This window comes from Pleurodeles waltl, chromosome 4_2, assembly GCF_031143425.1.
Source record: "Pleurodeles waltl isolate 20211129_DDA chromosome 4_2, aPleWal1.hap1.20221129, whole genome shotgun sequence".
Taxonomy (NCBI): domain Eukaryota; kingdom Metazoa; phylum Chordata; class Amphibia; order Caudata; family Salamandridae; genus Pleurodeles; species Pleurodeles waltl.
Genome location: NC_090443.1, coordinates 608,647,173 through 608,660,830, shown reverse-complemented (window position 1 = coordinate 608,660,830; position 13,658 = coordinate 608,647,173). Strand labels below are relative to the sequence as shown.

Here is a 13,658-nt window from a genome sequence, read left to right as displayed (position 1 = left end):
CTGGCTGCAGCCAAATTTCCCAGTGCTTTTGATTTAACACCAGGCAGATTGGTTTGACCCCAGGAGTCAAAGCAAAGACAGCATTGTTGACCCCAAATGGACATTACAAGTTTACTGTAATGCCATTCGGATTAAAGAATGCCCCTGCCACATTCCGAAGGTTGGTGAACAAAGTCCTTGCTGGGTTGGAGTATTTTAGTGCAGCATATCTAGATGATATTCCTGTCTATAGTTCCACCAGGCAGGATCACCTGATCCACCTTGTAGAAGTCCTTGAGGCCTTTCAGCATGCAGGACTCACTATCAATGCAAGCAAGTGCCCGATAGGGCAGGCCTCTGTTATATACTTGGGCCACCTTGTAGGTAGAAAGCAAGATCAACCCTTGAAACCCAAGATCCAGGCTATTCTAGACTGGGAGGCTCCCACAAGCCAGAACCAAGTCAGGGTATTCCTCGGCTTGACTGGGTGCTACAGGAGGTTTGTGAAGGGGTATGGCACTATTGTGGCACCCCTCACAGAACTTACCGCTAGGAAACATCCCAAAAAAGTAAACTGGACAGTACGTTGTGAAAAGACTTTTGGCACCCTGAAAGAAGCAACATGCTCAGTATCTATTCTAAAAGCCCCAGATTACACTGAGCAGTTCATTGTGCAGACAGATGTCTCTGAGCATGGAATAGGAGTAGTTCTATCCCAGACCAACGATGATGGCCTGGACCAGTCTGTGGCATTTATTAGAAGAAAGTTACTCCACAGAGAATAGCGCTGGAGTGCCACTGAGAGGGAAGCCTTTGCTGTGGTCTGGTCCCTGAAGAAGCGGAGACCATACTTGTTTAGTACTCACTTCATTGGTCAAACTGACCACAGGCGTCTCAGATAGTTGATGCAAATGAAGAGGAGAAAAAAAAAAAGAATTTGTTTTAAAGTTGAGGACAAGCTGTAGAATGCTCTTTGGTTCAGATTTTATCTCAGGTAGAACTGGCGAAGCACAATGCAACTCCAATTCCCACAAAGCTTCATTGAGAAATATAGGTCTGTCTATATTGGGTAGTCAGAGCAATTTATATATTACAGGGGTATTTGAGAGAAAATTCTTAGAAATAGGACTATTCTACACATCAGGAGCTGCAACTCTAGGGAGATGAGTGACCCGAATACAAAGTGGAGAAGACCTTTAAGCCCATTGTATTGTGTTAGCATATTATTTGAGAGATTATGGCCCTCATTATGACCCTGGCGGTTGGCGGAGAAGTGGTGGTCTTACTGCCAACAGGCTGGCGGTAAAAAAACTGGAATCATGACCATGGCGGTTACCGCCATGGTCATCCGCCACTTCTCAGAACCGACCGCCAGGGCGGAGACGACCGCTGGGCTGGAGACTTGGGCCTCCAGCCCGGCGGCCGTCACAAGACCGCCGGCAGTATCATGACCCGGCTGACTGCCATGGATTTCATGGGGTTGGGTACCGCCATGAAATCCATGACGGTAAGCACTATCAGTGCCAGGGAATACCTTCCCTGGCACTGATAGTGGTCTCCCCCACCCCCCACCCCGAATCCTTTCCCGCGACTCCCCACCACCCCCCAGAGGTGGCAGGACCCCCCTCCCCACCCCTACCCCTGACATTACTACACAGACACACACCCGACACGCATGCAGACACCACCAACACACATACCCACACACACACACGAACAAACATGCCAACAGACACACACACAGTCATACACCCACACCCACATTCAGACATACATACATACACGCACACATCCATACAGAAAAACATACAGGCAGGCACGCACACATTTCCAAACACACTACACCCCCGCATGCATACACGCACTCACACACACCCTCTTCATACTCACACGCACATGCGTGCACACAACACACAACGCCCCTTCACCCCTCTCCCCTAGTGGACGATCAACTTACCTGGTCCGTTGATCCTCTGGGAGGGGACGGGATCCATGGGGGCTGCTCTGCCACCAGCACCCCGTCAACAGAACACCGCCGATTCGGTGGGGGGTGTTCTGTAGACGGGGCAGTGGAGGTGGAGCAACCTCCACTTCCCCGCCGACCGCCAGTATGGCTGCTGGCGGCTCTCCGTCTGGAAAAAGACAGAGGGCTGCCAGCAGTCATAATTCGCCGAGCGGAAAACCGCCACCACTGGCGGTCTTCAGCACGGCGGTCCATCGGTGGACTTGTGAAAAGACCGCTGAGGTTGAAATGACCCCCTATATGTGCTGGATAGTTCCAAAACAGAAACAATAGAGTTATCCTTTAATAATTGTGAAATGTTGAAAATGCCCTTTACTGTCCACTTGTTCCACAATATGGTTTTATCATTTTCCTTAATCATTTTATTACACTAGATAGGACCGCTAACAAACTGATCAAAGGTTAAAAAGTTTGAAACCATAAATGGATCCCTTTGCGATCTTCCCATTGTGTCACAGGGAATAACAGCATGTGCCAAACTCCTCAAGTAATAGACTAATAGTGATGCCAAAAAGATGTAAGGTATGGGCTCTCAACCTGGACTTGAGAACCAATGCCAACAGAAGAGACATGATCAACGTTATGAATAGATGGTATCCAGCAAGATATAGAAGCATCAATGAGCAATTCAGAAATAAAACTGCAGCAATGTAAACACAAATATTCCTTAATCTGTTGCTAGGTAAGTGAAGAGGGGAGCCAGTAACCCCACACTCCAGCAGAACATTTAAAATAGAGCCTTAAAGAGAGTGCACTTCAAGCCAGACATTTAGGTAAAACCACAACATTGCAGAGCCTTCATGAAAAATAGACAGAGGATTGTTGTTTCAGTTAAAATAAGCAAATAAAAGTGCTTGGCCTTTAGCGTATAACGAATCCTGAGGAGTAAAATAAACTAGCTGCAATATTTTTTCCATGGATCAATGGCCTTATCCAAAGTATTCTGCATACATAAATGTTATTGTACCTTTGTACAGTGTGTTCCTGTTAACAAAAACCTCCTCCAATATCAGGAATGAGGTTTACATCCATTTAGGAAAGGCTTTCGAATGCTTTGCTTATTTTTCAGATGCATTAACTTGAAAGGCAGAACAGTATTATTTTAAGCCATTATCATCCCTGTTGTGATATACAACAAGATTTAAACCTGTGTTAATGACAAATGACACACTCATAAAAAGAAACACCATAGCTTCTCCAAAGACGTATTTCACAGGTCTGTAGGACAGATAAACTTGCTCGCCCTTCAATAAGTCTGCTCCCACATGTTTCTTTTGATTGTTAAGTCATAAATCTCCTCAACAGGGCTTGAAAAGCTGAATGGAGCAAATTGTGTATGCTTATGAAAACAAACACATCCCCTCTCTTCTTCCATGTCAGCTAACAGGCGGGAAAATAATATTTTCTTCCAGGAGACTGCTGCCACAAGTTGATTTAATATCTTGTTCTGTTTTGTGCCGTCACAAATCATCCTAATGCCTCGCTAGGCGGCGTTCTCCAAGTTGGGCTCCCAAGCCACACCTCTATAAGCATGGCTGTTGTGATCTTGGGAGGTCTCTGACATCATTGGATCAATGATGTCAGAGAATAGAATGGAGATGTTCAGGGGATTCTGTGGGAAGACGGTTGGGAGTGAAGGAAGAAGCAAGAAGCAGCAGGCACTGTTGTGGATGCTGTATTAATAAAGACTTACCATACGACTTCCGGATCCTTGGATTTACTTCGTAACAGTGGCAACGAGAGTCTACAGCATCCACCGAACCTGGCGTGTGATATACTGACGGCTGGACTTTTTATTAGCGCTGTAGCGAGGAGGAGCGCTGTGATGACGTGGAAGTACTCCACCGTTGTAATGTAGGAGCTGATATTCAAATATTACTCCGTAATCTGAAGTGCTGAGTGCTGCGTGTCGAGTCACGCTGTGTTCATTGAAATTGCTGAACTGTGGCTGAGCTCCCGGTGAGAGAAGGTATTTGGCTGCACGTCTTTTCTTTTGGGAATGTCTCGAGCCGTTCTGGCAGCAGTAGTTTAAGCGCGTGTTTGAAGTTTGTGCGCTATTTTAAGGGAGAGAAGAAAAGGGAGAAGAAGAACTAACGGGATATCTTACACGCGTGCATTTTCAAGCCACGTGCGCATTTTCAAGCCCCGTGCGAACGTGCGCATTTCAAAACGCTCGTGCGGATGTGCGCCTGTGGTTGTAGCAGCATTCCATAAGACTTTGTTCTGAGGAGACCATCTTCAGGACCAACAGAACACGGCGCGAGTCTTCCCAACAGTTGTCTTCAACCTTAATAGATTACAGAGTTTGGGAGTTATAGAAGAGATTGAAGCTTCGGAATGGTTGGCTCCCATTGTTCTAGTTCCCAAGGACAATGGTTCTAAAATTAGAATGTGTGTGGATTTGAGAGGTCTAAACCAGTGCATATGGGTAGATCGCCAACCTTTGCCAAATATCAATGAAACCTTAACCATGCTCTCACAAGCCAAGGTATTTAGTGTGTTAGATTTATCTGCGGCCTATCATCAATTTTTACTTCATGAGGACTCAAGACACTTAACTTCTTTTGTTACGCCTTTGGGAGCTTTTAGATTTATTAGAATGCCATTTGGTTTAGCGTCAGCAGCTGCGTGTTTCCAAAGAATAATGAAAGAAGTGCTTAAGGGTTTGAGTTCTGTCCTATTCTTTCAAGATGATATGTTAATTTATAGTGAAAATGAAGAGGAGCATAATATTGCTCTCAGAGCAGTTCTGAGGAGATTAAAAGAAAAAGGATTGACCTTAAAGAAAGAAAAGTGCAAGTTCAAGGTTGGAACAGTTTCTTATTTAGGACACACTATTTCTGGTGATGGTATTAAACCTAAAGTGTTATTGGCCAAATCTATCATATCAATGCCCACTCCTTCGGACAGAGATCAAGTGCGCTCATTTCTTGGTCTAGCAGAATATTACTCAAAGTTTATTAGAAATTTTGCGAGTGTAGTGCAACCTTTAAGAGCCATGCTAAAGAAAGGTGTGGATTTTGTGTGGTCCTCAGAGTGTGAAGAGGCTTTTAACATTGTTGAATCCAGAATTGGTGAAATGCCTACACTAGGCCATTTTGATACTAGGAGGAAAACTTTGTTGTCCACAGATGCTAGCCTGAAGGGTTAAGGTGCGGTTCTTTCACAATTAGTTGATGGTGAAGACAAAGTAGTGGCCTTTGCCTCTCGTTCTCTTAGAGAGGCAGAAGTCCGCTATTCAGTAATAGAGCGTGAAGCTTTGGCATGCAATTGGGCTGTTAACCATTTCAAGTACTACCTTTGGGGGTTGCCGTTTGTAATTAGAAGTGATCACAGACCTTTAGTGCAGATATTTTCGTGCCGTAATATTGAAAACACAACTCCACGCATCAAGCGTTGGGTTGAAGGTCTAATGGAATATAATTTTCATGTGGAGTACCTACTAGGGAAAGATAACATTCCGGCAGATTTCCTTTCTAGATTACCTTTGGCAGACCACACTACGGATGATCAAATTCCAGTTTTGTGGATTAAAGAACCAGCTATTGATAAGGAAAGTTGGGAGTTAGAATGTGAACGAGACACAGTTCGCATGCTGGTTTCAGAATATGTTGTGAGGGGTTGGCCTGATTTATGCAACTGTCCAGATGATGTTAAAGCATTTTGGAATGTCAAAGATGAATTGAGTATTGTTGGAAATGATCTGTACAGATGTGATAGGTTGGTTCCTCCAGTTGGGTTGTATGAGAGGCTGATCAATTTAGCTCATGAGGGACATTTAGGCAGGATTTTCACCAAGGCTAGTGTTAGAGAGTGCTATTGGTGGCCAGGCCTTGATAGACATGTTGAGGCAGTTGTAAAAAAATGTATGTATTGTGCAAGGAGTGATAAACCAAAAGTGTAAGAACTGCCCCTTTATCTCCGATCCGTGTTCCTGATGAACCATGGTGCAAACTTGGTTTAGATATTGTGGGACCGTTTGAAGCTTTACCTCATAATGAGAGATTTGCAATTGTGTTAGTTGATTATATGTCCAAATGGGTCACTGCAAGTTGTGTGAGTGCCATCACCACTAAAGTTGTTATAGAGTTCCTAACTGATGTTTTTGCATGTGAGGGTATTCCAAAGGTGATAGTCACTGATAATGGTGTACAATTTACTTAATTGGAAATGAAGAATTTTCTCAACAATCTAGCTATCTCTCACTTTCGCACTGCCTTATATTCCCCCCAAGCCAATGGGTTGGTTGAAAAGATGAACCAGTTGGTGGTAGCTAGTGCACAGACTGCCATGGACAATTGTATACCTTTAAAAAATGTCCTCAGGGAGAAATTATGGGCCCACAGAAATGCTCCTAATGCTGTTTTGGGTATGTCTCCTTTTAGAATATTGAGAGGTAGAATGGCGGGTTCTAAACTTAATCCCTTGTGGTTGTTGGCTGATAAGGAGGTTACGGATTCACCAGATGGTAATGATGCTATCCGACACAGAGTTGTTGCGAATCAAGCAAAATATAAGGAAGCATTTGATGTAAAACATGGTGCTCATCAAAAATGGTGGCATGTAGGTAACATGGTGTACGTTAAGAAACCTTTCTGGTCAAAGAAAGGGGCGTTTAAGTTTATGGGACCGAAGAAAATTGTGCAAGTGAGGAAGAATGTTGTTGTTCTGGAAGGGGGTGATGTGTGGAGCATGTCGCGCTTAGCCAAATGTGTGAATGACAGACCAATGACTGAGGGAAGGTACAGGGAGGAAAATGTTGGTGGATCTGATCCTGATTCTGGAGAGAAGATTAGAAGGAGTGTAAGGAATAAAACAACTCCCAAATACTTAGAAGATTTTACACATTAAGGAAGCTATGTCAATAACATTGTGTGTGTGTAATTGCATATTGTTCATGTGCTGATCATTTATGGTTATTCTATTTTCATTTTAGTTGCCTTAGCTAAAGATACGTTTTTGACAATGGGCCATCATTTTAGTTTTCCCTGTTATGTGTTGCATTGCATTGATCTTCTTTTCTTTCTTTGTATTCCTTTTATCACTGTGTTGTAGTGTTATTATATATATAACGAAGTTAAGTTATTTTTATGTTTCTATGGGGAGGAGATGTGTTGTGATCTTGGGAGGTCTCTGACATCATTGGATCAATGATGTCAGAGAATAGAATGGAGATGTTCAGGGGATTCTGTGGGAAGACGGTTGGGAGTGAAGGAAGAAGCAAGAAGCAGCAGGCACTGTTGTGGATGCTGTATTAATAAAGACTTACCATACGACTTCCGGATCCTTGGATTTACTTCGTAACAATGGCCTTTAACATTAACTTATTGATAGTTCACTCGTCATCATGAACATCAGCTTGGTTTCAACAAAGCTGCAGTTTGTATCACTGGTAGAAAGTGATACCACACCATATATCAAAGTATTGTTACAAAAGCAGTTTAGTTGTACTCGGTGCTACTGGGAAAAAGGATTTGGTGACTCTGGCCTTTTCCAGATAGATTTGAATGTTCAACAGTTGCCACAAAAAGTTTAACAACAATACATTTAGGCCCATATTTATACTTTTTTAGCGCCGCATTTGCGTCATTTTTTTATGCAAAAGCGGCGCAAACTTACAAAATGCAATTGTATTTGCGGCGCAAATGCGGCACTAAAAAATTATAAATGTGGGCCTTAGTTTCTAACCCTTACGGTTCGAAAGTTAATACAATTGCTTCAAATGTTGCAACGCTTCCCAAAAGTAAACTGGACACCATTTAATTGTTGATTGATACATTTAGTCATAACATAATGTGTGATTTGTAAAGCCCATTCTCGCCCTGAAGGGTACCTTGGCACTGAAATAATAGATATTTATTGTTGCCCTACTCAGTGGTACTCATTTTATCGTCCTCAGAAGGAAGAAAGGCTGCAGATCTCTGCAGTGAGTAAATGAGTCCACTGAGCCTTCAGGCATGATATGTTGCAAATGCCGTATGTTGGCAACATCCCCAGTTAATGAACTAGAAATGGCTTTTATATTAAATGCTTACTTGCAATTTAGACACAAATGATTCCTTCTCTATATTGTTCATTACAAAACATGTTTATATCACATGCAGTGTTCTCAAACATGCACCCCTTGATAGAGAAAGAGAACGCTTAGGTTTTAGAACAGTCTTTCTCACACTGTGGGTCGCAACCCACTGGTGAGTCGTGAGCTGATTTTGGTGGGTCATGAAGGCCCAAGCAATAAATAAAGATGCCTTTAAATTCTGTATTTATCTTTTCACATTTGTGGTGCTTCAAAGACAGAAGTCAAATGTCGGGCTATGACAAATTGCTGCTGTTTTTCTTTACATGGGAATTGGTGTTTACAAACTCTCCTCACGCTGCAGTCAGAGAAAGGAAGGTGAAGTGAATTATGTTACAATCTTGCTGGGGTACAGGTGTGAGACAGGAAAGGCTATAGGATGTCATTTTTTATGGTAATACATGTAACAGGGCATGAACTGTATACCTTCAACAGTGTAAGAAAACAGGCTTTTTGCAGGTTTCCTATTCACCTTTTGCCCCTATTTAGACTACTAGTCTGCTGGTTTTTCGACTCTGAAAGTGCACAGAAGCCTATTAGGCAGACCTAAGTGCCAGTATTCTAATGCCTTACAATAATAATTTTGAATTCATTATTCGCAATTGGCAAGGACTGACTTACTTTTAATAACTTGGGATATGTTACACAGGTCATGTATGGCAGATTGTCTACCCAGGGCTGCAGCACTGATTGTGCGACCTTGTGTGTGAAGGTACAAAATGTCTCCGAGCGTACCACTACAGACTGGAAGAGCAGTGGCCACACTACTAGTTCAACTTTGCCATTCAAACCAAAGCCCCCCACTTCCCCAAACAATATATGCAAGTCCCCGTAACAAGGGCCTATGAAGTCCTGCAACAGGGAGCAGTGTATTATTAAGTAGGGTGTGTATTTCTATATATGTCATAACAGCAACACTTATAGGCCCATATTTAGACTTTTTTTAGTGCTGCATTTGCGCCGCTTTTTGACGCAAAAGCGGTGCAAACTTACAAAATAAAATTGTATTTTGTAAGTTTGCGCCACTTTTCCATAAAAAAAAATGGCACAAATACAGCGCTAAAAAAGTATAAATATGGGCCATAGATTGTTGTTTTGCTGTGGAAAGCTGTTAACCCCATTGGCTAGCACACAGGTTACCGGCGTGACTATCTTTTGAATGGGACTACCTAGATGGGTACTGTAAGGTATCAGATTAATCGTGGCCTTAAAACCGACTTGATGCCCAAGTTGAATTTAATATCACTTTTAAAGGAATGCAACTATTCCCCAGTTTGCCCAGTGTTCTCACAGAGTCACTGGCCACCAGACAGCTTTATGCCCACTTGGGGAGTATAGTAATCAACTCCCAGGCTTAGGAAAAAAGCAGCCTGCTGCAAGGTGAGGTGTTACCTCCCCTTTGCAGGAAGCCACTTGGAGTGTTAGCCCAAAAGGTGAGCTTCCAAGGCGAAGCCACCAGGGTGATCACACTCCTGAGGGGTTGCGCTTTGTTCAGGTAGACGGGCTAGCAAAAGGATTAAAAAAACAGTGCCCAAACTGGATTTTCCTGTGGACGTGTAGCCCACAGGTAGCCACACCTCTAGTGTGGGCTACCAAGCTCCCAACAGCCGAAAATAAATATGGTAGCCCTGGCACCCTGAATCTCGGATCATTCTGGAACTGGAACTATGACCAAAAAAAGACTGCCCTGCCAACCCCATGACTGCACAAAGAGAGGCTGCACCGTCTGCTCTACTGCACCTGCTGCGTTTTGGGCTAGAAGAGAGAGAACAGTGCCTGTGGCTCCTAGCTTGGTAACCACATAGCAAAGAAGTGACTGCAAGGGTCAATCAGCTGCCCTTCTGGAGCTAGCGCCAGGGTTATTAAAGCTGGAGAAGCTCATTCCGGCAAGTCAGTAGCCACTTCAGAAGAATACCTCCTGAGTGCCGCTGGGCACCCCAAGAGACCAATCCTCGGTGGCCAAAAGTTACACCCAAGTCAGCCAGACCCGGGACTGTTGTTTGGGTCCAAATTGGTCATCCAAGAGGGTCACCAGCCATCAACATAGTATACAGCTGGGACCGCTGTGTACGGGGATGGGTAGTCTAGCTCCCACTGGCCTTCTACTGGCTTAAAGAGGACCTCTAGGTGCCCCAACCTCTGTGGCTAATGTCGCCACTTGACCGTGGACTGAGGAATGACCACAAAGCTACCCCCATCAACTGCACAGCACCTGGAGCATCCTTGATCATTTTCATCTCCTGTATATTCAGCATCAGAGGCACTCCATTGAAGTCTGCGGCGGTCATGCCAAAAAGGTTGGAACTGGACTAGAAAACTTTCAGGTGATCAGGTAACTGTCCACATCTACCTCATTGGCCCCCCAGACCACTCCATGTCAGATTTGGTAACCCACGCCGGGCAGGGACAGCCAAACTAACTTTTACAAACTTTTCAAACGTTTTCAAACTTTACGGTTACCAATGCTTGTTTGTGGTTAAATTGAAAATGAAGATTTCTTTAAAAATCTGTATCTCTGGAACCCTCCATTGGATTTTGTTCATCTTAGACTCTAAAAATTCATAAAAATATAATCTGTTTTTATAAATGTATAAAAAAAAAAGTTTATAAATTGATGTTGGTGTTTCGTGTTGTGTGGCTTTCTTTTTACGTTGTGTGGTACTTTTAAATGCTTTACATAAGTTCCTTTTTCAAGCCTCACTGCTCAAAGCCAAGGTTACCAGGACTGAGCTTACGGTTGTTCAAACAAGCCTGACTGGACCCAAGATAGTTTTTGCAAATGTATTTCACGATAAGGTCACACAGCGGTACCATATAATGCACCCAGATCCTCACAGTAAGCAAAAAGAAAGCATGTTTTATAATGCAATCCTGAAGTGTAATGGAAACGAAGATTTTAACTGAATCAAAACAATTCAAGACACTTTACTTTGTAGTGCACAAACGATAACATACTCACTGAAACTCAATTTCCACACATTATAATTAGTGTGTAATATAGTTCTATCAGTAAAACTGATTGTCTGCACAATGTTAGTGGCTGTTTCTATGGAAAATTTGTGATCTGCAAATGACAGTGCACTACCATATAATGCTTTAGTGACATTAAAAATATCGCCTACCTCATGTCCATTAAATCTAGGTGGGTCATGAAAATTTGTTGTACTAAAAATTGGGTTGTGCTTCTAAAATGTTTGGGAACCACTACTTAAGAAGAATCTAAGTAGGTAGCATGTATTTTTAAAGTCCAGTATTTAGATCCTAAAGTGCCCTTTTGTGGACACAAACATAATAAAAATGAATCTATTACACAACAAGGCTATTTCTTAATAGAAAGAGATATTTATGTATAAATACAAGTTATTCCAGTAACTATAGGCCAGGGGCCATATTTATATCCTGCTCGCTCTTGTACTACGCAAAGTGGTGCTAGAGCGATGCAAATCTTAAGTGAGATTTATGAAGCCACACAAGGCCACCTTGTGTGTCCCTGTGTGGCTTCATAAATCTCAAGTAATGTAACGTAGCACAAATCGCTGGGTTACATTACTCTGCCCCATGGAAGCATTTCCATGGGTGGTGCTTGGGTGTTCCCATGCAACATCCATGGATTTTGACACTTCCTCAGATTTACAACAACTTTTAAACCTGGGAATGCACCAAAAAAGATACATCTCCCTAGGATATGTTTGCTTCTCCTCCTTTTCCCTCTTTCTATGTGTGCTGTGTTCTGCAGCACACATAAAAAGAGGAAAAAGCCTCTCAGGATTGTTTTTGTGCAGGAAGATATCCCTTCCTGCACAAAAGCATGCAATGCAGACACCCCTGCACTATAGTGCAAGGATGCCTCCGTTGGCACTAGGCTGCCAAAAGGACACCAGCACAGGTGGAAAGGACAGGAATGTGCTGTATTGGATACATACAGTGCATTCCTGCCATTTCCCTTTGATGTAGGTCAGCGAAGCAAGGTGACCTGCTGCACTGCCCTGCGCCACAAAGCTTGTAATAGGGGCCTAGAGTTATAGCATAATTTGGATGCACTGAATAACTGAGTCACACTTTTTTATTACAAGAGTTGTGCACATGTTACTTGTTATCTGCTTATTGCAACACTCTACGGGCAATTTTAATAATCTGTTCTATTCTGCGATGTAGACAAGGACAATCTTAATAAAATGATGTTCATGTGCTTTCATATAAAACATAATTATTGTGAATACCATTTAGAATAAGACCTGTTGAATGGTCATAGTTTTCTTTCACTGTGCATTTTTGTTAGAAAATAAAGCCTCAGAGTGTGTTGCATAATTTGCCTTTAAGTGCTTAATATGTCATGTAATTAGTCTTTAATTGATGCATAATATGCTACTTCACTGCAACATAATTCCAGTGACTTTAGCTATACTAAAGTTTGTAAATAAGGTATCTGCCTGGTTTTATGTATCTGTGTTTTTTAGAATCTTCCTCCTTCTTTGGTGAAACTCTCCAACCTTCAGGAATGGCAAATACACAGAACAAATCTAATGAAAATTCCCAACTTTATCGCAAAGTTTAATAATCTTATAGTTCTGGATTTATCCCGAAATTCCATTTCAGAACTACCCAAAGAAATTGGTGAGTTTGCAATTTCAATTTCAGTGCCGTGTTTGGACTATGGTTGTAAAAGTGAGTGATCAAAGTTTTGATTGATATTAATAAATCATAGGTTTTTTGATAACTTTCTGTTCAAGTCAGTACGATAACAAGTGAAATACTGTGTTTTCTGCTGGGATTCTTGAAAGTCACAGTTGTCAGTTCTAACAGCACCTGGCAGATGAGGTGTCTGGGGTAATTGCCCAATACCAAAGTGTTAAGGCACTAGGCCCCAATGGCTTACCAATGGAATTTTATAGGCACATGCTGGTCAGTTTCACTGATCATCGGGCATATTTATGAGCCCCGTGACGCTCCAGTGGCACTAACCTCTGCTCCATATTTACAAGGAGGTGTAACACCACTTTTTGTGGCATTACACCTCCTTGTAAATATGGGCCCCTCCGACGCAGTTATCTGCATCAGAGGGGCGTGCAATGGGTGTTTGCTGTGGGTTTGCCACAGCAACACCCATTGCTTTTTGACTCTGTCTCAGATTTACGAGGTTTCGTAAACCTGAGGCAGCGCCAAAATCTAATGCCACCCTTAAGGGTGGCGTTAGCAAGGCACAACGAGAAAGAATACTTTTATTCCTCCTATTTTTTACTTTTTCTATGCGTGCTGCATTCTGCAGCACACACAGAAGTGCCAAAGTGCCATTAGTGATTGTTTATGTGCAGGGAGGGACACCTTCCCGCACATAATCAATCACATCCCTCAACGCAGACATCCTTACACGATGATGCAAGGATACCTACTTTGGCAGTTAAATTTAGCACCAGTGCAGGGGACAACACAAGGGTGTGCCGTATTCACTTAAATATGGCGCATCTCTGCATTGTGAAAATGACCCAGTGCGGTGCTGCCAAATTTGGCGCAGAGTCGCGCTCTGTCATTTTACCATAAACATGGGCCCATATGCTGTAAATATTTGAGGCAGCTAGAAGG

At 42.7% G+C, this 13,658-nt stretch overlaps 1 protein-coding gene across 1 annotated transcript in view; it reads left to right on the top strand.

Moving 5' to 3' along the window:
- LRRC39 (leucine rich repeat containing 39) overlaps positions 1–13,658 on the top strand; it is a 113,110-nt gene that overhangs the window by 32,897 nt on the left and 66,555 nt on the right. The window contains exon 4 of the mRNA XM_069232168.1: positions 12,536–12,692. Coding sequence (XP_069088269.1) covers positions 12,536–12,692 — 157 coding nt within the window. The remainder of the gene's footprint in view (positions 1–12,535; positions 12,693–13,658) is intronic.